This window comes from Telmatherina bonti (genome assembly GCF_933228915.1).
Source record: "Telmatherina bonti genome assembly, chromosome: 13".
NCBI lineage: Eukaryota > Metazoa > Chordata > Actinopteri > Atheriniformes > Telmatherinidae > Telmatherina > Telmatherina bonti.
In genome coordinates this window covers 3,657,331-3,685,029 of record NC_136611.1, presented here as the reverse complement: position 1 = coordinate 3,685,029, position 27,699 = coordinate 3,657,331, and the positions used below count along the sequence as shown (strand labels likewise).

General features: G+C 46.5%; 1 protein-coding gene across 2 annotated transcripts; it reads left to right on the top strand.

Annotated features, from left to right (window-relative positions):
• On the top strand, positions 1 to 26,893 carry hira (histone cell cycle regulator a). 2 transcript variants are annotated; one of them, XM_079252160.1, is made up of 25 exons: positions 1 to 170; positions 2,174 to 2,236; positions 3,207 to 3,317; positions 3,583 to 3,673; positions 3,747 to 3,841; positions 3,910 to 4,005; positions 5,786 to 5,946; positions 6,024 to 6,191; positions 6,278 to 6,391; positions 6,469 to 6,539; positions 6,697 to 6,802; positions 7,653 to 7,874; positions 8,108 to 8,193; positions 9,424 to 9,624; positions 9,699 to 9,842; positions 9,913 to 10,132; positions 10,234 to 10,341; positions 11,952 to 12,100; positions 12,482 to 12,643; positions 13,390 to 13,448; positions 22,480 to 22,585; positions 22,666 to 22,788; positions 22,858 to 23,021; positions 23,682 to 23,770; positions 25,238 to 26,893. In XM_079252160.1, the coding sequence occupies exons 1-25, from the start codon at positions 134 to 136 to the stop codon at positions 25,352 to 25,354; spliced, it is 3,063 nt and encodes a 1,020-aa protein (XP_079108286.1). In that variant the 5' UTR covers positions 1 to 133; the 3' UTR covers positions 25,355 to 26,893. The 2 variants fall into 2 exon arrangements, with proteins under 2 accessions (XP_079108286.1, XP_079108285.1); XM_079252159.1 differs by having other exon boundaries at positions 11,952 to 12,124.
• Positions 26,894 to 27,699: the final 806 nt, after the last annotated feature.

The window sequence follows — 27,699 nt, the reverse complement described above, 5'->3', positions numbered from 1 at the left end:
GATGGAGCTCAGAAGCAGCAAAGTGTTGGGCAGAGTTTGAGACAAAGAGGGGGGGGGCGAGTTTTGCTATGGACCCGACCGCCGCGTGGATTTAAAGTGATTTTAGGCTCAGTCAGGAATTTAAACTGTCGCCATGAAGCTGCTGAAGCCGAGCTGGGTGAGCCACAACGGTGAGCTGCTGCAGGAACAATCCGAACCCTGCGCGACCAAGTCGGGCTTTTGTTGTCGGGGGGGGGGACCTGTTCAGCAGACATGCTGTTGGGGATGCTGGATACTTACCTCACTTGTTTCCCACTTAAAAGTCAGTCATACACAACAAACTGCTCCACCACCGACTATTTAATGTGTTTTTCAAGTCTAATCCCATTTTTCTGTTTCCTAAACGCTTCTAAACTGGCTAGCCTGGCTAGCTAGTTAGCCCCCTCACCGGCTAGCTCTGATGCTAACTCAAACTGTCAAATCACCTGTTATCTCAATCTGTCGTGCTGTTGAGGATTATTTAGACATTTTTCCGAAGACGTGGTGGTTTAGTGAGAGTTTTTCCATGAAGCTAACATGTGTTGGTGAAACCTCCAACATGTCAGTTGGGAAAGTTAACTGTTGAGCAAATGGCCTGGATGGCATCTGCGGCTAACACGCTGCCAGTTAGGTCGTTACCTCCTGCAGAAATGCACAGAAACGCAGATTTAGGCGTTAAACCTCCTGCAGAATTGCAGGTTTTAGTGTTAAACCTCCTGCAGAAATGCACAGAAAGGCAGGTTTTAGTGTTAAACCTCCTGCAGAAAAGCACAGAAAGGCAGGTTTTAGTGTTAAACCTCCTGCAGAAATGCACAGAAACGCAGATTTAGGCGTTAAATTTCCTGCAGAAATGCACAAACGCAGATTTTCCTGGATAAACATGAATCTGAACTAAGTGGGAACACTTGCAGGTGGTTAAATTTGGCTGAATTGAACCAGCATTTAAAACTGAGATGTTTAAATGATTAAAGCAAACAGATGTGTGTCTACAGAAAGCAGCAAAAATGGGAAAATGAAATATAAATATGACTTTTATTTTAATTCATCCACTTGTTTATGTGCACAGGAGCTGAATGTAGAACTATTTTAATGGGTAATCAAATCAAAGATACTTTTTCATCCCAGACGGGAAATTCAAAGTTCAAGCCAGCTTGTCCAAGGTTTGACATACAGACATGTAACATTAATGACAAAAGAAAAATACAGAACCAAGCTGAAGCTCAATGCCACGCAGCCAGTTTTCCCAGCGCCGCCTTATAACAGATAAGAACAGAGAAACATTAGGATAATAGGGTAACATCTCAGGATCATGTCAGAAACAGTAAAATCATCAAGATAAATTAATGAATATAATAAAAATGTATATATTTATCCATAATGAGGACGCATTTTAACTTCAATAGTTTTGATGCTAAAATATTAACAGGTGGTCTAATAAATTTAGGTTGACGTTAAGTGCTGTACATTTTCTGCAAATTACTACCACGTCTTCCATCAGCGTCTCAGGACCAGCACTGATGGTCATGTGACCCTCCAGATGGTCATGTGACCCTCCAGCTGGTCTACGGAGGTTTTCCAGCGTTTCTATCCGTCCAGGAGGTTTACAATCCAGACGCAACATGTAGTGTTTATTCAGAGACTCTAGATGGTAAATCCACCATTATTTATCACATCTTCATCACCATCACCACCATGTTGCTAAGAGACCTCTATTTCCACCTGGACATGATGATGAAGACACTTCCTGTCAGACTTTCCACCAATCAGAGAGCTTAAACTGATGGTAACGTCCAATCAGGAGCAGCCAAAGATCAACAAGTGATGAGAAAAGCAGGAAAATAATGGTCCTCTATGGCTGGAATGAAGCCAGGAAGATGTTTTTATTTCATTTTCAGTGTTTTTATGCGGTTTGAGTTCCGTAATCCGATGTCGGGATTTTCCAGGTTTCTCCAGGAATTCTGAGATGGCGAGCGTGTTGGTGCTCGGAGACTCCCACCAGACAAATGGTGAAAGCAGGTTCTGGTTCTGGTTGGGCCCAGCTGTGGAAAATGATGGGAGATTCCGGAAGTTTCTACAGTTCCTGTTTTAGGAACGCTGGTTCTGCCGGAACTTCCTGAATCCATGGAAACTGATGGAACCTTGGTGTGTTTTCCAGGCAAACCCATATTTTCAGTGGACATTCATCCTGACGGGACGAAGTTTGCCACGGGGGGGCAAGGTAAGACGTTGTTCCCAGCGTTCCCGGCCGGACTAAAGCCTGTTACATACTCCACGAGATGCAAGAACTGAGTTCTTGTTTTTGAGGCTGCAAGAACAAGAAAAAACGCCTTGTTTGGCAGGGTCCATACATACTACACGAGAAGCACGTGTGCAGCGGGTAGGGATCACTGCGGGGGGGGATCGCCTCCCAAGCCGACGACCACAGCCTAAAGATGTCTGCTTTATGTGCAATGAACCCGGTTGTTACATCCGCCGAGGAGGTTGTTTTCCCGGCGTCTTTTTGCTCAAGATAACTTAAAAGGTTACGGAGGGATTTTATAAATATTTCAAGAGTTGTTGCAAATGTAAAAATAAAGAAGTGATTAAATTCTGGTGGTGATCAGGATCACCGTTTGGATCCAGGAATGTTTTAAAAGGATTCTTTAACATTGTGCTTGGTGGAGGTTTCCGCTCTCCGCTCTGTTTTTCTAGTTTCATATTTAACGAGCAGCTTTGTCCATGGCGGGGCGGGTCGTGCACGCGGCGGGGCGGGTCGTGCACGCGGCGGGGCGGGTCGTGCACGCGGCGGGGCGGGTCGTGCACGTGGCTGGGTCCGAGTGTTTTAATGCCACATGATGTAAAAATGTTCGTACTTTCTCACCACCTCGATCAGTTGTTTTATCAAAACAATCCGTTTTACCTGCAACAGCAAACACGCGGAAGCAGCAACTCCGCTTCATGCTTTCTCCGTGTTAACCATGCCCACCTCCAATGTCCGACCAATCACACGATACTTCTCGCAGCCCTTAAAGAAAAAAGTTCTGCCAGCCCGGCGTGTCAAGAACTGTCTTCAAACACATCCACGAGAACAAAATGACGTCATTTTCTTCTCGGAGCCTCGAGAACAAGAAAAAAGTTCTCGCTTCTCGTGGAAGATGGAACAGGCTAAACTGGGAGATGAGATTAAGACGCTGCTGATGTGTTTTCAGGAGAGGATTCTGGGAAGGTGATGATCTGGAACATGGCGCCGGTCCTCAGAGAGGAGGACGAGAAGAACGACGGCATTCCCAAGATGCTTTGCCAGATGGACAATCACCTAGGTAACCACCTGGTACACCACCTCCGCTCCTCCTCCTCCCAGACCTCTTCCCAGACCTCCTCCTCTCCTCCTAGATCTCCTCCCAGACCTCCTCCCTGCTCTTCCCAGACCACCTCCTTTCCTCCCAGACCTTCTCTCCTCTCAGACCTCCTCCTCCTCTCCTCCCAGACCTCCTCCTTTCCTCCCAGCTCTCTTCCTTTCCTCCCAGACCTTCTCCCAGACCTCCTCCCAGTGCTCCATGCTGACCTCCTCCTGTGTGTGTGCAGCGTGTGTGAACTGCGTCCGCTGGTCCAACAACGGCCTGTATCTGGCGTCCGGAGGAGACGATAAGCTGGTCATGGTGTGGAAACGTGCCGCGTAAGTACAGACTCCGCCTTCTGCTGGATGACTGATGGTCATCAGTGTTCTGATTGGTTGGTTTTGTCTGCAGGCTGATTGGACCCAGCACCGTGTTTGGGTCGAGCAGCAAGCTGGCCAACGTGGAGCAGTGGAGGTGCGTGACCATCCTGAGGAACCACACTGGAGGTACGGCGTTCTGACCGCGAGCCGGATTCGCGTCTCCTTCCCGTCTCACCGCTGTGTTTGCTTTGCAGACGTGATGGATGTGGCGTGGTCGCCTCACGACGTGTGGCTAGCTTCCTGCAGCGTGGACAACACCATCGTCATCTGGAACGCTCGCAAATTCCCAGGTAGGAATTCCCGATCTGAGTCGGAAGCGGTGGAAAGGACACTGAGAGCAAACTTTTCCAGGATTCCTTGATTACGTTATGTTTACACTTCGTAAATTAGAGCAAATAAATAAATATGAAGCTGTTTAAGAGTCTTTTTTCCAACGTTATCGTCACGGAAACATGATCCCGTATCGTCACAGAAACATGATCCCGTATCGCCACGGAAACGCAATTCCCGTATCGTCACGGAAACACAACTCCCGTATCGTCACGGAAACATGATCCCGTATCGTCACGGAAACATGATCCCGTATCGCCACGGAAACACAACTCCCGTATCGTCACGGAAACACAACTCCCGTATCGTCACGGAAACACAACTCCCATATTGCCACGGAAACACGATTTCCGTATCGTCACGGAAACATTATACCATATTGCCACGGAAACACAACTCCCATATCGTCATGGAAACATGATTGCATATTGCCACGGAAACACAACTCCCGTATCGTCACGGAAACGCAACTCCCGTATCGTCACGGAAACGCAACTCCCGTATCGTCACGGAAACGCAACTCCCGTATCGTCACGGAAACGCGACTCCCGTATCGTCACGGAAACGCGACTCCCGTATCGTCACGGAAACGCGACTCCCGTATCGTCACGGAAACGCGACTCCCGTATCGTCACGGAAACACGACTCCCGTATCGTCACGGAAACACGACTCCCGTATCGTCACGGAAACACGATTTCCGTATCGTCGCGGAAACATGATACCTTATTGCTACGGAAACACAACTCCCCTATCGTCATGGAAACATGATCCCATATTGCCACAGAAACACAACTCCCGTATCATCATGGAAACATGATCCCATATCACCACGGAAGCACTATTGCCGTATCGTCACGGAAACACGATCCTGTATCGTCACGGAAACACGATCCCGTATCGTCACGGAAACACGATTCCCGTATCGTCACAGAAACACAACTCCCGTATCGTCACAGAAACATGATCCCGTATCGTCACGGAAACATGATACCATATTGCCACGGAAGCACTATTGCCGCATCGTCATGGAAACATGATCCCATATTGCCACGGAAACACAACTCCCGTATCGTCACGGAAACGCAACTCCCGTATCGTCACGGAAACGCAACTCCCGTATTGTCACGGAAACGCAACTCCCGTATCGTCACGGAAACGCGACTCCCGTATCGTCACGGAAACGCGACTCCCGTATCGTCACGGAAACGCGACTCCCGTATCGTCACGGAAACGCGACTCCCGTATCGTCACGGAAACACGACTCCCGTATCGTCACGGAAACACGATTTCCGTATCGTCACGGAAACACGATTTCCGTATCGTCACGGAAACATGATACCATATTGCTACGGAAACACAACTCCCCTATCGTCATGGAAACATGATCCCATATTGCCACGGAAACACAACTCCCGTATCGTCATGGAAACATGATCCCATATCACCACGGAAGCACTATTGCCGTATCGTCACGGAAACATGATCCCGTATCGTCACGGAAACACGATTCCCGTATCGTCACGGAAACACGATTCCCGTATCGTCACGGAAACACAACTCCCGTATCGTCACGGAAACATGAACCCGTATCGTCACGGAAACATGAACCCGTATCGTCACGGAAACACGATTCCCGTATCGTCACGGAAACACGATTCCCGTATCGTCACGAAACATGGAAAAGTGTTAAACCTGCAGATCCTGGCGTCAGAGCGCTCTTGTTCCGGTTGACTCCTCAGAGATGGTCACCTGCCTGCGAGGCCACACCGGGCTGGTGAAAGGCCTGACGTGGGACCCGGTGGGGAAGTACATCGCCTCCCAAGCCGACGACCACAGCCTGAAGGTCTGGAGGACGGTGGACTGGCAGATGGAGGCCAACATCACCAAACCCTTCAGCGAGGTAGGAGCTCTTCATCTCCCGGGTTGTCTTCTTTTCTTCTATCAGACTGACGGTTGGAATTGTGTCCTGTCCATCAGTGCGGCGGGACGACCCACGTCCTGCGTCTGTCCTGGTCTCCGGACGGTCAGTACCTGGTGTCTGCTCACGCCATGAACAACTCCGGCCCCACGGCTCAGATCGTGGAGCGCGATGGCTGGAAGACCAACATGGACTTTGTGGGCCACCGAAAAGCCGTCACTGTGGTGGTGAGGCAGATCTGGACCGGTTCTTAGACACCCCCCCCCCCCCCACCATCCCACCCCCCATCCTCTGACTCATCATGTCGTCGTAGAAATTCAACCCAAAGATCTTCAAGAAGAAGCAGAAGAACGGCAGCTCTCCAAAGCCCAGCTGTCCGTACTGCTGCTGCGCCGTCGGGAGCAAAGACCGGTCCCTGTCCGTCTGGGTCAGTCCCGCCTCGTTCTTTACCGACCGGTTTGTCCGTGGAACCAAATCCACATAAAGTTTCTCTCTTCCATCCAGCTCACCTCGCTGAAGCGCCCTCTGGTGGTCATCCACGACCTGTTCGACAAATCCATCATGGACATTTCCTGGTGAGTTCAGGTGCCGTGGGACATTTGGGCTTTGTTTCTCTGCTGTGTTTTCAGGTTTGTGGTTTCTTATTTGAGCAGTGAGAAAAGTGTGTGTGTGTGTGTGTGTGTGTGTGTGTGTGTGTGTGTGTGTGTGTGTGTGTGTGTGTGTGTGTGTCAGGACTCTGACAGGTCTGGGGATGTTGGTGTGTTCGATGGACGGGACGGTGGCCTACCTGGACTTTTCTCTAGACGAGCTGGGAGATCCTCTGAATGAGGAGGAGAAGGTAAGATCACGTGATGTTTATAATCGCTCCAACTGGTTCCTGCTGATAGTTTCCCTCATGTTACTGCATGATGTTGCCTAGCAACCAGTTAAAACGTCTGCATTTCCAGGTTGTCTGGATATTTAGTTTATTACGGAAAACTGAAGGTTATAATGGAGATGCAGCTGTCTCATGCGGGGATGCAGCTGTCCCCTGTTGGGATGCAGCTGTCCCCTGTTGGGATGCAGCTGTCCTCTGTTGGGATGCAGCTGTCCTCTGTTGGGATGCAGCTGTCCCCTGTTGGGATGCAGCTGTCCCCTGTTGGGATGCAGCTGTCCCCTGTTGGGATGCAGCTGTCCTCTGTTGGGATGCAGCTGTCCTCTGTTGGGATGCAGCTGTCCCCTGTTGGGATGCAGCTGTCCCCTGTTGGGATGCAGCTGTCCCCTGTTGGGATGCAGCTGTCCCCTGTTGGGATGCAGCTGTCCTCTGTTGGGATGCAGCTGTCCTCTGTTGGGATGCAGCTGTCCTCTGTTGGGATGCAGCTGTCCTCTGTTGGGATGCAGCTGTCCTCTGTTGGGATGCAGCTGTCCCCTGTTGGGATGCAGCTGTCCCCTGTTGGGATGCAGCTGTCCCCTGTTGGGATGCAGCTGTCCCCTGTTGGGATGCAGCTGTCCCCTGTTGGGATGCAGCTGTCCTCTGTTGGGATGCAGCTGTCCTCTGTTGGGATGCAGCTGTCCTCTGTTGGGATGCAGCTATCTCCTGCAGGGATGCAGCTCTCCTGCAGGGATGCAGCTATCTGCTGCTGTTCAGCTGTTTGTATGGCAGGATGACGTTTCCGTGACGATTTGCTCTGGTCTTTATTGATGTGCAGAACAGCATACACCAAAACATCTACGGTAAGAGTCTGGCCATCACCAACACCGAGGCCCAGCTGTCCACCACCATCATCGAGAACCCCGAGATGCTGAAGTACCAGCAGGAGCGGCAGAACTCGGCCCAGGCTAACGCGGGGACGACAAGCACAGGAGCCGAATCCTCGGCTCCCAAAGTCAACAGCGTGATGAACGGAGAGTCTCTGGAGGACATCAGGAAGGTGAGAAGCAACCGAGTAGGACGGGATAAGAGGCTCGGATCATCAGATTTCCTTTAATACACAAGAAACCAGCAGCGCAACACAACTGGAAGCATAAAATATGAAATAAATGAACATCTTAAAGACCGCGGCGAGGCAAGAAGAGGCTTAAGAGACTAGTCTGGTGTCATCCGGACGGACCAGACGTCATGTTTCTGCTGTTTGATCTCCATGTTGGTTCCTTCATGTTCCAGAACCTTCTGAAGAAGCAGGTGGAGACGAGGACGGCAGACGGGAGAAGACGGATCACTCCGCTTTGCATCGCCCAGCTGGACACGGGGTGAGGACACGCCTTCATGGTGATCTGCTGCAGGGATCCTCACACATCACATCCCAGGCAGAAAATCCCAAATCTCCAGACCGTCTGAGGCATCATTTGGGTTTTATTTCAGTTTGTTGCGGCGGTTCTGATGAACGGGGACACGTCGTCTCAGGAAGCTAACTGGCTAGTTAGCTGTTAGCATTGACAGCGAGCTACAACTTTCGTTTTGTCGGTGATGTTTTGTTGGTTTCAGCCGTTTAATAACACATGAAGAGGAACTGAAAGAAGTCCCTCGTCTTCCGTATATCTGAGCGATCGTCTTAATCGTCTTTAGTCTTAGAAACGCGTAGAGATAACCGTTGAAGCTGGAAGCTAGTGATTTATAAGAGCTGCTGCACGCCGTTAAGCTACATCAGATCCCATTCATGAACTAATCGGCACGATAATTACGGCGATTAGTCGATTATCCAAGTACCTTTCAGCCTTAGAAGACGTGACGTGTTCGTCGACCTCTGAGGGTTGAACAAGCCGCAACGGTCACCATAACGACCAGAATAAAGTTTATTTAAAACTGATAGAATAACAGAAACACCTGACAAGATGGAAAAGTCATGAAAAGGTTAAAAGATGAAATAATGTCAGGTGAACAGATCTGCTGACTTGGCAGGGTAAACGACGGGTTGCGGGTCTGATCCAGACGAAGGCATCCAGGTCAGCCATCGGTCCAGGAAACATGAATGTAGGGCTGATCAATTGATCGATTTAATCGATTAATTAGATTAAATTAAATGAGATTAAATTTGTTTGAAATTTAGCTTTAATTCTGTTCATGGATTTCTTAAAGCAGCATTTTGGATAAAAAATGTTAATTTTTCCTGAAACACAAGTTGAGTGGAATGAAACCTTAATTTTTATCACCTCATTCCCAAAATGGGAAATTGTTTTTATTTATTGTAAAAAAAACTCTCAAAGGAGTCACTTTTATTTATTAGTTTTTTCTGTTAGAATAAAGTTACACAAGTGAAACTTATAAAGCAGTGGGTGTAAACATCATGTTTACTGTTCACAGCATCTCTTCACTAGCTTCTTTAGTTGCACTTCAGACGTCCAGACTGACGGCAAAAAATAAAAATTTTAACTATTTGTAATTTATTTTCTTTACTGTTTGATTGAAATGGGATTTGGTTTAAAAGCGTAGATTTAACGCTGATGGCATCGCCTGGATGAACGCTGTCCATGTCTCTGCAGGGACTTCTCTCCCGCTCTCTTCAACAGCGCTCCCATCCTCCCGTCCGGCTCCTCCATGTCCAACCAGCTCCCCCCGCAGCTCAACTCCGACTCCAGTCCAGCTCCCGGGTCCTCTCTGGGTCTGCGGCCCGGCCCGGACGCCATGCTCACCTCGCCTCCACCCAGCGGCGCCAGCAAAGTCCTGGAGGACAACAAGGACGGGTAGGACGCCGACCACGCCGCTCTGGCATCCACCACTTCCCGTTTACACTGCTCTTCTTCTTCTGTGGTGGCAGGGTGAAGTCCAGTCTGCTGATCACTTCTGCCTCCAAGATCGAGCCGATGAAAGCTCTGGACTCACGGTTCACGGAGCGCTCCAAGGCGACGCCGGGCGTCACGGCCGCCATCGCCTCCACCGCCGGAATAACACCTCTGGACAGGTGATTGGATGAGACGATCAGCTGATGGAAACACGGAGGACAGGCTGAGTGTCGTCTTCTGTTTCTCCAGCAGGCCGAAGGATGCCGTCTCCGCCCTGAAGGACGCCAAAGCCAAGGAGGAGACGAGCAGTGACAGCGAAGACAAGATGGCCGCCATCAACAAGAACCTGGCGTTCGGGAAGAGGAAAGGCGAGCTGCTGATGGAGGGAGGAGAGGTGGTGGAGAAACGCAAGAAGGGCCGGCCAAGGAAGGACAAGATGACCGCCGCCGCCGCACAACCGTTCACCCAGGTAGAGAAGGGGGGGGGCAATGACAGAACGGTGATGGAATGATGGACGGTGTGAGCAGCTGGGATAACTGGATGTTTTCTCCTCTTCTTCCTCCTCCTCAGATAACTCCTCCCTCAGACCGGGAGCCCAGCAGGGTGGCGCCTCCTCAAGCTCCCACAGTCGTTCTGAAACTCCCGACCCCGAGCGCCCAGAAGGCCTTCAGTTTGCAGGTCTGCTCCGTCAACTTGGCGACAATCCTAGTATTCCTGTGTGTGTCTGGAAAAGCAGCGCGTTGAAGCTGAAACGTGTTATTCCTGTTTCCCCGGAACATGTCATTCCCGTTTACAGCTAGAACGCGTTATTCCTGTTTAAAGCTGGAACACGTTATTCCCGTTTCCTCCGAAATGTATTATTCCTGTTTCCCCCAGAACGTGTTATAACCGTTTCCCCGGAACGTGTTATTCCTGTTTAAAGCTGGAACATGTTATTCCCGTTTCCTCCGAAATGTATTATTCCTGTTTCCCCCAGAATGTGTTATAACCGTTTCCCCGGAACGTGTTATTCCCGTTTCCCCGGAACGTGTTATTCCTGTTTTCCCGAAACGTGTTATTCCCGTTTAAAGCTGGAACGTGTTATTCCCGTTTCCTCCGAAATGTATTATTCCTGTTTCCCCCAGAACGTGTTATAACCGCTTCCCCGGAACGCGTTATAACCATATCCCCGGAACGTGTTATTCCCGTTTCCCCCGGAACGCGTTATTCCCGTTTCCCTGGAACGCGTTATAACCGTTTCCCCGGAACGTGTTTTTCCCATTTAGCGCTGGAACGTTTTATTCCCGTTTCCCCCGGAATGTGTTATTCCCATTTCCCCGGAACGTGTTATTCCTGTTTCCCCGGAACGTGTTATTCCTGTTTCCCCGGAACGTGTTATTCCCGTTTCCCCGGAACGTGTTATTCCCGTTTAAAGCTGGGACGTGTTAGTTTCGTTTCCCTGGAATGTGTTAGTTTAGTTTCCCTGGAATGTGTTAATTCCGTTTCCCTGGAATGTGTTAGTTCCATTTCCCCGGAACGCGTTATTCCCGTTTCCCCTGAAATGTGTTATTCCTGTTTCCCCTTAGGAAGTGTTATTCCCATTTCCCCGGAACGTGTTATTCCCGTTTCCCCGGAATGTGTTATTCCCGTTTCCCCGGAACGTGTTATTCCCGTTTCCCCGGAATGTGTTATTCCCGTTTCCCCGGAATGTGTTATTCCCGTTTCCCCGGAACGTGTTATTCCCGTTTCCCCGGAACGTGTTATTCCCGTTTAAAGCTGGGACGTGTTAGTTTAGTTTCCCTGGAATGTGTTAATTCCGTTTCCCTGGAATGTGTTAGTTCCGTTCCCCCGGAACGTGTTATTCCCGTTTCCCCGTAACGTGTTATTCCCGTTCCCCCGGAACGTGTTATTCCCGTTTCCCCGGAACGTGTTATTCCCGTTTCCCCGTAACGTGTTATTCCCGTTTCCCCGTAACGCGTTATTCCCGTTTCCCCGTAACGTGTTATTCCTGTTTCCCCGAAACGTCTGTTAAACGCTGAACACTAAAGCAGGTGGTAGAAGGCGGGACAGCCATAGGCAACCGGATCTGGGACCAGCTGATTCTGGAGGATCCAAACCCTCCAGGACTTGAATCCGGTTGCATTCCCAGATAAACATAAATCCCAGAATTCCTTCTTCCACCTTTAATCAGAGCTTCAGCAGAGTTCTGTTTTCTTTAGCTGCTTCCTTTCCGTCCCCGTTCCAGTCTGAACCAGTATCCCGGTCCTGGTCTCTCCGTGTCCCTGAGCGGAAGCTGTGTTTGTGTGCAGGTGAGCATGGAGCCGTCTGTGTTCCTGGAGGTGGAGAACGAGGTTTCCGTGGTTGCCGGTTCCAAGCTCAGCCAGCTGCGATGCTCCAGAGACGGACGGGACTGGAATACTCTGCTTCCCAGTTCGGTGGTCGTCGCCGCAGGAAGCAGGTGGAAACTTCTGCAACGTTCCCAGTTCAGGATCGTTTAACTGTGGCTGCATGAAGATGGAAAATAATTTTCACGTTTTTTTTCTTACATTTTAATTTAATTTCATTTTCCATCTTTTCTCTTTTATTAATTAATTTATCCTCCATTTTCCCCACTTGTCAATCTTTCCATTAATTTATTGGTTATCCTTAAATTAATTTCTTGTTTCCTTTAAAGTTTTACATTCCTGCAGTTTCTACATTTTTTAAAATTTCCCAGTTTATTTATTAATTTATTTTCATTCTTTGTTCGTTATTTATTTTAAAGCGTTTTGTTTTTTTTAATTCATCAAATTAAGATCCTGAACAAGTGATTGTGATTCCTGTCCCTCCTCTTCCTCAGTGACGTCCTCGCCGTTGCCTGTGAGGACAGGATGCTGTCTGTGTTCTCTTCCTGTGGGCGGAGACTCCTCCCACCCATCCAGCTGGCCACGCCCGTATCGGCCCTCCATTGCTCCGCCCACTTCGTCATGGCTCTGACCGCCGGTGCAACGCTCTCCGTCTGGTCAGTTTTTCTTTCATTTTGAGCTGATCTACGATGAAGAGGATGATTATGATGGTGATGATGATGATGATGGTGATGGTGATTGTGATGATGGTGATGATGATGACGGTAATAACGAGGATGAGGATGATGGTGATGATGAGGATGGTGATGATGATGATGGTGATCATGATGATGATGACGGTGATGAGGATGATGGTGGTGGTGATGATGATGACGGTGATGATGAGGATGGTGATTGTGATGATGGTGATGATGATGATGACGGTAATAACGAGGATGAGGATGATGGTGATGAGGATGACGGTGATGATGAGGATGGTGATGTTTATGATGATGACGGTGATGATGGTGATGATGATGATGATGATGATGGTGATGTGATGGTGATGACGATGAAGATGACGATGATGATGGTGATGTGATGATGATGATTATGAGGATGGTGATGATGGTGATGTTTATGATTATGGTGATGATGGCGATGATGATGATGATGGCGATGACGATGAAGATGACGAAGATGACGATGATGATGGTGATGTGATGATGGTGATGATGGTGATGTTTATGATTATGGTGATGATGGCGATGACGATGATGATGGTGATGACGATGATGGTGATGACAATGAAGATGACGATGATGATGATGATGGCGATGACGATGATGGTGATGATGATGATGGTGATGACGATGAGGATGATGATGACGATGATGATGATGGTGATGATGTGTCTCTGCAGGGACGTTCATCGGCAGAAAGCTCTGGTGAAGAACGAGTCTCTGCTCAGCGTTTTATCCGGTGAGAAACATTTCATCATTTCTGGAACCTTCCTGAGTCTCTGAACTGGTTTCCAGTGCAGAATCATGTCAGCCGTGATCACCAGCAGGAGGTCACCAGTACCCAACCCTGTCCCGGCATACAGAGATTCCTTTAGATTTATTGATTCTCCAGATATCACCTTACCGACCTGTTACTGGTTAAACTGGTCACCTTACCGACCCGTTACTGGTTAAACTGGTCACCTTACCGACCCGTTACTGGTTAAACTGGTCACCTTACAGACCTGTTACTGGTTAAACTGGTCACCTCACCGACCTGTTACTGGTTAAACTGGTCACCTTACCGACCAGTTACTGGTTAAACTGGTCACCTTACCGACCCGTTACTGGTTAAACTGGGCACCTTACCGACCCGTTACTGGTTAAACTGGTCACCTTACAGACCTGTTACTGGTTAAACTGGTCACGTTACCGACCTGTTACTGGTTAAACTGGTCACCTTACCGACCTGTTACTGGTTAAACTGGTCACCTTACAGACCTGTTACTGGTTAAACTGGTCACCTTACCGACCTGTTACTGGTTAAACTGGGCACCTTACCGACCAGTTACTGGTTAAACTGGTCACCTTACCGACCTGTTACTGGTTAAACTGGTCACCTTACCGACCAGTTACTGGTTAAACTGGTCACCTTACAGACCTGTTACTTGTTAAACTGGCCACGTTACCGACCTGTTACTGGTTAAACTGGGCACCTTACCGACCAGTTACTGGTTAAACTGGTCACCTTACCGACCTGTTACTGGTTAAACTGGTCACCTTACAGACCTGTTACTGGTTAAACTGGTCACGTTACAGACCTGTTACTGGTTAAACTGGTCACGTTACAGACCTGTTACTGGTTAAACTGGTCACGTTACAGACCTGTTACTTGTTAAAATGGTCACGTTACCGACCTGTTACTGGTTAAACTGGTCACCTTACCGACCAGTTACTGGTTAAACTGGTCACCTTACCGACCTGTTACTGGTTAAACTGGTCACCTTACAGACCTGTTACTTGTTAAACTGGTCACGTTACAGACCTGTTACTGGTTAAACTGGTCACGTTACAGACCTGTTACTTGTTAAAATGGCCACGTTACAGACCTGTTACTAGTTAAACTGGTCACCTTACCGACCTGTTACTGGTTAAACTGGTCATCTTACAGACCTGTTACTGGTTAAACTGGTCACCTTACAGAACTGTTACTTGTTAAACTGGTCACGTTACAGACCTGTTACTTGTTAAACTGGCCACGTTACAGACCTGTTACCGGTTAAACTGGTCACGTTACAGACCTGTTACTTGTTAAACTGGCCACGTTACAGACCTGTTACTGGTTAAACTGGTCATCTTACAGACCTGTTACTTGTTAAGCTGGTCACGTTACAGACCTGTTACTGGTTAAACTGGTCACCTCACCGACCTGTTACTGGTTAAACTGGTCATGTTACCAACCTGTTACTAGTTAAACTGGTCACCTTACTGACCTGTTACTGGTTAAACTGGTCATGTTACAGACCTGTAACTGGTTAAACTGGTCACCTTACCGACCTGTTACTGGTTAAACTGGTCACCTTACCGACCTGTTACTGGTTAAACTGGTCACCTTACCGACCTGTTACTGGTTAAACTAGTCACCTTACCGACCTGTTACTAGTTAAACTGGTCACCTTACCGACCTGTTACTTGTTAAACTGGTCATCTTACAGACCTGTTGTTAAAATGGTCACGTTACCGACCTGTTACTGGTTAAACTGGTCACCTCACCGACCAGTTACTGGTTAAACAGGTCACCTTACCGACCTGTTACTGGTTAAACTGGTCACCTTACAGACCTGTTACTTGTTAAACTGGTCACCTTACCGACCTGTTACTGGTTAAACTGGTCATCTTACAGACCTGTTACTGGTTAAACTGGTCACCTCACCGACCTGTACTGGTTAAACTGGTCATCTTACAGACCTGTTACTTGTTAAACTGGTCACGTTACAGACCTGTTACTGGTTAAACTGGTCACGTTACAGACCTGTTACTTGTTAAAATGGCCACGTTACAGACCTGTTACTAGTTAAACTGGTCACCTTACCGACCTGTTACTGGTTAAACAGGTCATCTTACAGACCTGTTACTGGTTAAACTGGTCACCTTACCGACCTGTTACTGGTTAAACTGGTCATCTTACAGACCTGTTAGTGGTTAAACTGGTCACCTTACAGACCTGTTACTTGTTAAACTGGTCACGTTACAGACCTGTTACTGGTTAAACTATTCACGTTACAGACATGTTACTTGTTAAACTGGCCACGTTACAGACCTGTTACTGGTTAAACTGGTCACGTTACTAACCTGTTACTAGTTAAACTGGTCACCTCACCGACCTGTTACTAGTTAAACTGGTCACCTCACCGACCTGTTACTGGTTAAACTGGTCACCTTACCGAGCTGTTACTAGTTAAACTGGTCACCTTACCGACCTGTTACTGGTTAAACTGGTCATCTTACAGACCTGTTACTGGTTAAATTGGTCACCTTACAGACCTGTTACTTGTTAAACTGGTCACGTTACAGACCTGTTACTGGTTAAACTATTCACGTTACAGACCTGTTACTTGTTAAACTGGCCACGGTACAGACCTGTTACTGGTTAGACTATTCACGTTACAGACCTGTTACTGGTTAGACTATTCACGTTACTAACCTGTTACTAGTTAAACTGGTCACCTCACCGACCTGTTACTAGTTAAACTGGTCACCTCACCGACCTGTTACTGGTTAAACTGGTCACCTTACCGACCAGTTACTAGTTAAACTGGTCACCTTACCGACCTGTTACTGGTTAAACTGGTCATCTTACAGACCTGTTACTGGTTAAACTGGTCACCTTACAGACCTGTTACTTGTTAAACTATTCACGTTACAGACCTGTTACTTGTTAAACTGGCCACGGTACAGACCTGTTACTGGTTAGACTATTCACGTTACAGACCTGTTACTGGTTAAACTGGTCATGTTACCAACCTGTTACTAGTTAAACTGGTCACCTTACAGACCTGTTACTGGTTAAACTTGTCATGTTACAGACCTGTTACTTGTTAAACTGTTCACGTTACAGACCTGTTACTTGTTAAACTGGCCACCTTACAGACCTGTTACTAGTTAAACTGGTCATGTTACCAACCTGTTACTAGTTAAACTGGTCACCTCACCGACCTGTTACTAGTTAAACTATTCACCTTACAGACCTGTTACTGGTTAAACTGGTCATCTTACAGACCTGTTACTAGTTAAACTGGTCACCTTACAGACCTGTTACTTGTTAAACTGGTCACGTTACAGACCTGTTACTGGTTAAACTATTCACGTTACAGACCTGTTACTGGTTAAACTGGCCACGTTACAGACCTGTTACTGGTTAGACTATTCACGTTACAGACCTGTACTGGTTAAACTAGTCATGTTACCAACCTGTTACTAGTTAAACTGGTCACCTTACAGACCTGTTACTGGTTAAACTTGTCATGTTACAGACCTGTTACTTGTTAAACTGGTCACGTTACAGACCTGTTACTTGTTAAACTGGCCACCTTACCGACCTGTAGCTAGTTAAACTGGTCACCTTACCGACTTGTTACTGGTTAAACTGGTCATCTTACAGACCTGTTACTGGTTAAACTATTCACGTTACAGACCTGTTACTTGTTAAACTGGCCACGTTACAGACCTGTTACTGGTTAAACTGGCCACGTTACAGACCTGTTACTGGTTAGACTATTCACGTTACAGACCTGTTACTGGTTAAACTGGTCATGTTACCAACCTGTTACTAGTTAAACTGGTCACCTTACAGACCTGTTACTGGTTAAACTTGTCATGTTACAGACCTGTTACTTGTTAAACTGGCCACGTTACAGACCTGTTACTGGTTAGACTATTCACGTTACAGACCTGTTAATGGTTAAACTGGTCATGTTACCAACCTGTTACTAGTTAAACTGGTCACCTTACAGACCTGTTACTGGTTAAACTTGTCATGTTACAGACCGTATACTTGTTAAACTGTTCACGTTACAGACCTGTTACTTGTTAAACTGGCCACCTTACAGACCTGTTACTGGTTAAACTGGTCACATTACTAACCTGTTACTAGTTAAACTGGTCACGTTACCAACCTGTTACTAGTTAAACTGGTCACCTCACCGACCTGTTACTGGTTAAACTGGTCACCTTACAGACCTGTTACTGGTTAAACTGGTCACCTTACCGACCAGTTACTGGTTAAACTGGTCACGTTACAGACCTGTTACTGGTTAAAATGGCCACGTTACAGACCTGTTACTGGTTAAACTGGTCACCTTACCGACCCGTTACTGGTTAAACTGGGCACCTTACCGACCCGTTACTGGTTAAACTGGTCACCTTACAGACCTGTTACTGGTTAAACTGGTCACGTTACCGACCTGTTACTGGTTAAACTGGTCACCTTACCGACCTGTTACTGGTTAAACTGGTCACCTTACAGACCTGTTACTGGTTAAACTGGTCACCTTACCGACCTGTTACTGGTTAAACTGGGCACCTTACCGACCAGTTACTGGTTAAACTGGTCACCTTACCGACCTGTTACTGGTTAAACTGGTCACCTTACCGACCAGTTACTGGTTAAACTGGTCACCTTACAGACCTGTTACTTGTTAAACTGGCCACGTTACCGACCTGTTACTGGTTAAACTGGGCACCTTACCGACCAGTTACTGGTTAAACTGGTCACCTTACCGACCTGTTACTGGTTAAACTGGTCACCTTACAGACCTGTTACTGGTTAAACTGGTCACGTTACAGACCTGTTACTGGTTAAACTTGTCACGTTACAGACCTGTTACTGGTTAAACTGGTCACGTTACAGACCTGTTACTTGTTAAAATGGTCACGTTACCGACCTGTTACTGGTTAAACTGGTCACCTTACCGACCAGTTACTGGTTAAACTGGTCACCTTACCGACCTGTTACTGGTTAAACTGGTCACCTTACAGACCTGTTACTTGTTAAACTGGTCACGTTACAGACCTGTTACTGGTTAAACTGGTCACGTTACAGACCTGTTACTTGTTAAAATGGCCACGTTACAGACCTGTTACTAGTTAAACTGGTCACCTTACCGACCTGTTACTGGTTAAACTGGTCATCTTACAGACCTGTTACTGGTTAAACTGGTCACCTTACAGAACTGTTACTTGTTAAACTGGTCACGTTACAGACCTGTTACTTGTTAAACTGGCCACGTTACAGACCTGTTACCGGTTAAACTGGTCACGTTACAGACCTGTTACTTGTTAAACTGGCCACGTTACAGACCTGTTACTGGTTAAACTGGTCATCTTACAGACCTGTTACTTGTTAAGCTGGTCACGTTACAGACCTGTTACTGGTTAAACTGGTCACCTCACCGACCTGTTACTGGTTAAACTGGTCATGTTACCAACCTGTTACTAGTTAAACTGGTCACCTTACTGACCTGTTACTGGTTAAACTGGTCATGTTACAGACCTGTAACTGGTTAAACTGGTCACCTTACCGACCTGTTACTGGTTAAACTGGTCACCTTACCGACCTGTTACTGGTTAAACTAGTCACCTTACCGACCTGTTACTAGTTAAACTGGTCACCTTACCGACCTGTTACTTGTTAAACTGGTCATCTTACAGACCTGTTGTTAAAATGGTCACGTTACCGACCTGTTACTGGTTAAACTGGTCACCTCACCGACCAGTTACTGGTTAAACAGGCCACCTTACCGACCTGTTACTGGTTAAACTGGTCACCTTACAGACCTGTTACTTGTTAAACTGGTCACGTTACAGACCTGTTACTGGTTAAACTGGTCACCTCACCGACCAGTTACTGGTTAAACAGGTCACCTTACCGACCTGTTACTGGTTAAACTGGTCACCTTACAGACCTGTTACTTGTTAAACTGGTCACGTTACAGACCTGTTACTGGTTAAACTGGTCACGTTACAGACCTGTTACTTGTTAAAATGGCCACGTTACAGACCTGTTACTAGTTAAACTGGTCACCTTACCGACCTGTTACTGGTTAAACTGGTCATCTTACAGACCTGTTACTGGTTAAACTGGTCACCTCACCGACCTGTTACTAGTTAAACTGGTCATCTTACAGACCTGTTACTTGTTAAACTGGTCACGTTACAGACCTGTTACTGGTTAAACTGGTCACGTTACAGACCTGTTACTTGTTAAAATGGCCACGTTACAGACCTGTTACTAGTTAAACTGGTCACCTTACCGACCTGTTACTGGTTAAACAGGTCATCTTACAGACCTGTTACTGGTTAAACTGGTCACGTTACAGACCTGTTACTGGTTAAACTATTCACGTTACAGACATGTTACTTGTTAAACTGGCCACGTTACAGACCTGTTACTGGTTAAACTGGTCACGTTACTAACCTGTTACTAGTTAAACTGGTCACCTCACCGACCTGTTACTAGTTAAACTGGTCACCTCACCGACCTGTTACTAGTTAAACTGGTCACCTTACCGACCTGTTACTAGTTAAACTGGTCACCTTACCGACCTGTTACTGGTTAAACTGGTCATCTTACAGACCTGTTACTGGTTAAATTGGTCACCTTACAGACCTGTTACTTGTTAAACTGGTCACGTTACAGACCTGTTACTGGTTAAACTATTCACGTTACAGACCTGTTACTTGTTAAACTGGCCACGGTACAGACCTGTTACTGGTTAGACTATTCACGTTACAGACCTGTTACTGGTTAGACTATTCACGTTACTAACCTGTTACTAGTTAAACTGGTCACCTCACCGACCTGTTACTAGTTAAACTGGTCACCTCACCGACCTGTTACTGGTTAAACTGGTCACCTTACCGACCAGTTACTAGTTAAACTGGTCACCTTACCGACCTGTTACTGGTTAAACTGGTCATCTTACAGACCTGTTACTGGTTAAACTGGTCACCTTACAGACCTGTTACTTGTTAAACTATTCACGTTACAGACCTGTTACTTGTTAAACTGGCCACGGTACAGACCTGTTACTGGTTAGACTATTCACGTTACAGACCTGTTACTGGTTAAACTGGTCATGTTACCAACCTGTTACTAGTTAAACTGGTCACCTTACAGACCTGTTACTGGTTAAACTTGTCATGTTACAGACCTGTTACTTGTTAAACTGTTCACGTTACAGACCTGTTACTTGTTAAACTGGCCACCTTACAGACCTGTTACTAGTTAAACTGGTCATGTTACCAACCTGTTACTAGTTAAACTGGTCACCTCACCGACCTGTTACTAGTTAAACTATTCACCTTACAGACCTGTTACTGGTTAAACTGGTCATCTTACAGACCTGTTACTAGTTAAACTGGTCACCTTACAGACCTGTTACTTGTTAAACTGGTCACGTTACAGACCTGTTACTGGTTAAACTATTCACGTTACAGACCTGTTACTGGTTAAACTGGCCACGTTACAGACCTGTTACTGGTTAGACTATTCACGTTACAGACCTGTACTGGTTAAACTAGTCATGTTACCAACCTGTTACTAGTTAAACTGGTCACCTTACAGACCTGTTACTGGTTAAACTTGTCATGTTACAGACCTGTTACTTGTTAAACTGGTCACGTTACAGACCTGTTACTTGTTAAACTGGCCACCTTACCGACCTGTAGCTAGTTAAACTGGTCACCTCACCGACTTGTTACTGGTTAAACTGGTCATCTTACAGACCTGTTACTGGTTAAACTATTCACGTTACAGACCTGTTACTTGTTAAACTGGCCACGTTACAGACCTGTTACTGGTTAAACTGGCCACGTTACAGACCTGTTACTGGTTAGACTATTCACGTTACAGACCTGTTACTGGTTAAACTGGTCATGTTACCAACCTGTTACTAGTTAAACTGGTCACCTTACAGACCTGTTACTGGTTAAACTTGTCATGTTACAGACCTGTTACTTGTTAAACTGGCCACGTTACAGACCTGTTACTGGTTAGACTATTCACGTTACAGACCTGTTAATGGTTAAACTGGTCATGTTACCAACCTGTTACTAGTTAAACTGGTCACCTTACAGACCTGTTACTGGTTAAACTTGTCATGTTACAGACCGTATACTTGTTAAACTGTTCACGTTACAGACCTGTTACTTGTTAAACTGGCCACCTTACAGACCTGTTACTGGTTAAACTGGTCACATTACTAACCTGTTACTAGTTAAACTGGTCACGTTACCAACCTGTTACTAGTTAAACTGGTCACCTCACCGACCTGTTACTGGTTAAACTGGTCACCTTACAGACCTGTTACTGGTTAAACTGGTCACCTTACCGACCAGTTACTGGTTAAACTGGTCACCTTACAGACCTGTTACTAGTTAAAATGGCCACGTTACAGACCTGTTACTGGTTAAACTGGTCACCTTACCAACCTGTTACTTGTTAAACTGGTCACCTTACCAACCTGTTACTTGTTAAACTGGTCATGTTACCAACCCGTTACTAGTTAGACTGGTCACCTTACAGACCTGTTACTGGTTAAACTGGTCATGTTACCAACCTGTTTCTAGTTAAACTGGTCACGTTACTGACCTGTTACTGGTTAAACTCTGGTTTAACCGGTTACTCTCTTCAAGGTGTTTTCTGTTTTCTCTTCTTTTCGTTCCTCTTTCTGTCCCTCTTCTGTCCTCTCCGGTCCGGTCCAGCAGTACAAAGTTTGTAATACAAACAATTATGCAAAATAAATAGAAAAACAAAAAATTATTAAGGGGAGCATGATATCTATGATGCTTTCCTTGGCAAAGTAAATCTGCCCAGCAGAACACGGCATCCAGAAAATCTATTTTGCCTGCAAAATGCTGGACAAAAAAAACAAAAAACAAACGTTTCCAGCAGATGGTTTAAACTGGTTTGTTGCTGTTGGGATGGAACGTGATCTGGTTTTTGCCTTCAGGTTCTGACACCACCGTGTCCCAGTCTCTGCTGACCCAGCAGGGTGTTCCCATCATCGGACTCTCCAACGGGAAGTCGTACTGCTTCAGCTCCTCGCTGGAGACATGGTGAGGAACCAGAGAACGCGGCCAGTCGGCAGCGACTCCATAAACCTGATGAGTCCTGATGGTTCTGCTCCGTTTCTCAGGACTCTGATCGCAGATAAAGGAGACTCTCTGGTCCAGTGCGCCGACTTCAGGAGCTGCCTACCTTCCCACAATGCACCTGTGTCCTCGGGGCCGCTGGCCGCCATGCAGGGACGAAACCTGAAGTATGAGTTTCACCTTTAACCTCCGTCTCTTCTACACAAACTGCTTTACAAAATCTGTTGTTCCTGCAGCGCCGGCCGGCTGGCATCCCGCTTCTCCTCCACGCCTCATCACCTGCAGCAGAGCATGACACTGGCCTTCCTGGAGAACCAGCTGGCCGCCGCCATGACGCTGCTGTCGGCTCAGGAGTATCGCTACTGGCTGCTCATCTACGCCCGCTTCCTCGTCAACGAAGGTCTGAAACCACAAATTCACACTTAGAACTTCACCGCTGCTTGATGTCAGGCATGAAACACCACGGTTCATGAAACCTGAAGATTCTCATCATGTGATCAGCGAAAAGGAAAACAACATTCGTGTGACATCACGTAACGCTGCATCAAAACATGTCGGAACGATAAGTTAGCTTAAGGCTCATGCCAATAGGAAATACCATAGGCTAACGGTTAGCATGCGTGAGCTAACTGATGGGCTTGACGCACAGCGGCGGGTGAAATTTGTCGCCACAGAGGTGAAACACAACATTCAGGATGTAAATAAACAGCAGTGGTTTTTTGTTCCCTTAACATGAAAAACTTCTTCCTTGTCTGTCTAGACTGGCTACGGAAAGCCCAGAGGGACAAAACGCAACTTTTCGGTGCTAAAGACAACATCATTGTTTACATGTTTACGTTTATCTGCATCGGGACTAAAGATGGATTTCTGCTCATGTGTTCATGTTGATCTGACTGCTTGTTTGCATTGATGAAGAGAGTGATGATGTGCAGCGATGAAGAACATTGATGATGAGACCAGTGAAGATGTTTCACAGTGAATTTAATCACCTGAAAGACGCTCAGTTTCTTGTATTTCTTGTGTTTTTCAGACAGTTTTATGTTTTCTGTTTCTCCTCCAGGCTCAGAGTTTCGTCTCCGGGAACTCTGTAAGGAGCTGCTGGGTCCTGTCCACAAATCGGCGGCTTCGTCCTGGGAGCCGACCACTTTGGTACGTCCCAAACGCTCTGCGTGCTTCCTGTCCGCAGCCATCAGATAATGTACGAAGAAAAACGGTTCCAGTTCGAGCTTTCTGGTAATGAGAGGAGAGATGGTTGTGCTGAGCTGGAGAAATTCATCTGGAGGATGGAACCTGACTTTCTCTCACCAAACTCCATTTTTCTTTCATTTCTTCAAACCAGACCGTTTCCTGTAACTTTTCTGGGAGTTTATCAGAATTTAAAGCTTCCATATTCTACTTTCAGCATTTTTATCTGAGTGTCAGAAGTCCAAAAATATCGTTATGTAAGTGTTTTATTTCAGTCGTTCTAAACGTGGCTCTACTGAGAAGCTTTTAATGTTCCTGAGCGTTGCCTTTTCACAACCCTCTCCGGGACAGGATGATTTCCCTTTGTGAGGTCACAAAGGGAAAAATCTCAGACTCACTTGTTTGAGCAAACTTTCACTAAAAAGTGGAGCAAACAAGAGAGAATGTTCTCATTTTTATTTTTCTTGCACAGGCTGTTGAGATGCATGACTGCTGGAAAACGTTTAGGAAGTGAATTTGCATAATATGGGAGCTTTAAATGAAGAAAGCAAACAAATGATTAAAAAATGTAAATTTAACATTTTATGCCAGAAAAATAATTTTCTGTTTAGACTGTTGTGATGCAGGAAGTTTTAATTCCTCTTACTCTAACGGTACTGTTACGTAATGGCCTAAAACGAGTAAAGTAAACAGGAACAGCTGAAGTACTCAGAGCTGGTCATTGCAACGAGTAGGCTAATTTTAGCAACGAGTAGGCTAATTTTAGCAACGAGTAGGCTAATTTTAGCAACGAGTAGGTTAATCTTGGTAACGAGTAGGTTAATCTTGGCACCGAGTGGGCTAATCTTAGCAACGAGTAGGTTAATCTTAGCAACAAGTAGGCTAATCTTAGCAATGAATCAAGTAATTGTAAGAACAGCTGAAGTAATCCGAGGTGGTTATAGCAACGAGTAGGCTCATTTTTGCAACGAGTAGGCTAATCTTAGCAACGAGTAGGTTAATCTTAGCAATGAGTAGGCTAATCTTAGCAACAAGTAAGATAATCTTAGCACTGAATCAAGTAATTGTAAGAACAGCTGAAGTAATCCGAGGTGGTGATAGCAACGAGTAGGCTAATTTTTGCAACGAGTAGGCTAATGTTAGCAACAAGTAGGCTAATCTTAGCAACGAGTAGGCTAATCTTAGCAATGAGTAGGTTAATCTTAGCAACGAGTAGGCTAATCTTAGCAACGAGTAGGCTAATTTTAGCAATGAGTAGGCTAATCTTAGCAACGAGTAGGCTAATGTTAGCAACAAGTAGGCTAATCTTAGCAATGAGTAGGCTAATCTTAGCAACGAGTAAAGTAATTGTTGCTAATGGTGATTTTCTTTCGGCTGTGATCAACCCATCCGATCCGATCTAGACTCATCCTTCCTGTCTCGTGTGTCCAGGGTCTGCGGAAACGGGAATTACTGCGGGAAGTTCTTCCGGTCATCGGGGAAAACCTGCGCTTCCAGAGACTCTTCACTGAGTACCAGGATCAGCTGGAGCTGCTGCGCAACAAATAACACTCACTAAAACACTCAGAGACCCACACACACGTGCACATGAACTGAAGCCAGTGTGGCACGCTCGGCTCGGCTCGGTCCGGTCCGGATGAACTCTGACCGACCGCTGCAACTCAGACCTGAAAAACGACCCGGGTGTGACGTCACGCCCACGGTGCTTTTTTCAGAGCCGCCGCTCTCAGAGGAACATTTGTTTGTTTGTTTGTTTGTTTTGTTTTCTGACCTCCAACCCGACCAACCATGATGCAGCAATGGAGAACCTGAATGAAATGTTGTGGACCTGATTGTGGTGAACCAGCATCATCATGGGTGAACGTTGGTCCCAAAGCAGGTCCTAGGAACGGCCGAACATCCCGCTCGGAACTGGAATTCTGGATGGACGTCTGGGAAACGGAGACACAAGGGAGAAGAAATGCAGCTGATTTACATCCAACCCGGAGAGAGAGAGCACTTATCATCCGGATGACAGGACGTCTGCTGAGCCGATCAGAACGCCGTGTCCGGCGGAGAAATAAAGTAAAAAAACAAAAAGAACTTTTTTTTTTTTCCTTCCTCTGGTTGTGATCATGTTGTTAACGCCAAACAGGGGGGTCAGTGAACGCATCTCTTGTTTTATTGTATCATCATGTTGTATTCTGCCCTAGCTGCTGAATCGGATTTGTTCACTTTCTAGTCGATGTCTTTCCGTTTTCCTCGTTGCATCCTGTAAAAGGGGGCGGGTCCAGGATTGACGCCTTTTCCTGATGAGGGAAAAACTTCAACTGTGTCTTTAAAATGCTTCAACAATCTGAAACTTTGCCATTAAAGCAGTTTTCCAGTTTCCTACGACTGGAGCAAGCTCCGCTCTGGTTTCCTCTGACGAAGTCTCGAACACAATCCGCTCCGGTTCCTTCAGAAGAAGTCAAGGACACGGTTCGTTCCGGTTTTTCCGACAAAGTCCGAAACAAAATCCACTCCGGTTTTCTCAGACAATGTCTAGAACACCATCAGATTTGGTTTCCAACAAAGTCTGGAACACAATCTGCTCCAGTTTCCTCCAACAAAGTCCACGACACGGTCCGTTTTGGTTTTTCCAACAAAGTCCGAAACACATTCCACTCCGGTTATTCCGCCAAAGTCTGTGGCATGATCCGCTTCGGTCTCCTCCGACGAATTCCGGAACACAATCCACTCCAGTGTCCTCCATCAAAGTCCAGGAACAATCTGCTCCGGTTTTTCCAACAAAGTCCGGAACACAATCCTTTCTGGTTTTCTCCGACGAAGTCCGGAACACGATCTGCTTTGGTTTTCTCATACAATGTCTAGAAAACAATCCGCTCCTCCGTTTCCTCCGACAAAGTCCAGGACACGATACGTTCCGGTTTTTCCGACAAAGTCCGGAACACAATCCTTTCCGGTTTCCTCCGATGATGTCTAGAATACGATCCGCTTTGGTTTCCTCCAACGATGTCTGGAACAAAATCTGCTCCGGTTTTCTCAGACAATGTCTAGAACACTATCAGATCTGGTTTCCAACAAAGTCCGGAACACAATCCTTTCCGGTTTCCTCCGATGATGTCTAGAATACGATCCGCTTTGGTTTCCTCCAACGATGTCTGGAACAAAATCTGCTCCGGTTTTCTCAGACAATGTCTAGAACACTATCAGATCTGGTTTCCAACAAAGTCCAGAACACAATCCGTGCCGGTTTTTCCAACAAAGTCCAGAACACAATCCTTTCCGGTTTCCTCCGACGAAGTCCGGAACACGATCAACTCCAGTTTCCTCAGGCAATGTCCAGAACACGATCCGGTCCGGTTCCCTCCAACGAAACCAGATCACGAGCCGCTTCAGTTTTCTCCGACAAAGACCGAAATGCGAACAGGTCCAGTTTTGTCCGTTGGAAGCTGGAACAGGAACTGGACCGGTTCACTCCATACACACCTGACACCTGATCCGGTCTGAGAAGCAGGAAAAATCATGAAATGAGAGGAAATGTTTAAATCATGCGAACTTGTGAGATCCATTTGTCCGGTAAAAATCCAGAAGTCCGATCTGTGTATGTCTGGGAGTGTTTCCAGGAATTTCCCCTGCAGAAACATCAGGACAGCATTCATTTTCATTCTTCTGCCGTCCGTCAGCTTGACATCAGATCGGGTTTGACAGGTGCTGACACTGAAGGCAGGAATTAATTTTCCAAGTGTTTCCAACGTTCCCGGCGTTCCTGCCTACTTTGTGTGGAAACTGGTCCACGTTGCAGGACTCATGAATCCTTCTGTACAGCTTTTCCTTTTGGTTGGTTTATTTCTATGCTGTCATTTTTAAGTGTTTATGAAGTTTTTGTTTTTCAACATGAAGTGAAATTT

Bases quoted from the DNA above. Each gene is read 5' to 3' on its own strand.
- hira (XM_079252159.1), top strand. From the start codon at position 134: ATGAAGCTGCTGAAGCCGAGCTGGGTGAGCCACAACG. The intron at 3,674-3,746 runs GTAAGTACAGAC...TTTTGTCTGCAG, and splicing joins ATGGTGTGGAAACGTGCCGC to GCTGATTGGACCCAGCACCG. The intron at 6,540-6,696 runs GTGAGTTCAGGT...TGTGTGTGTCAG, and splicing joins TCCATCATGGACATTTCCTG to GACTCTGACAGGTCTGGGGA.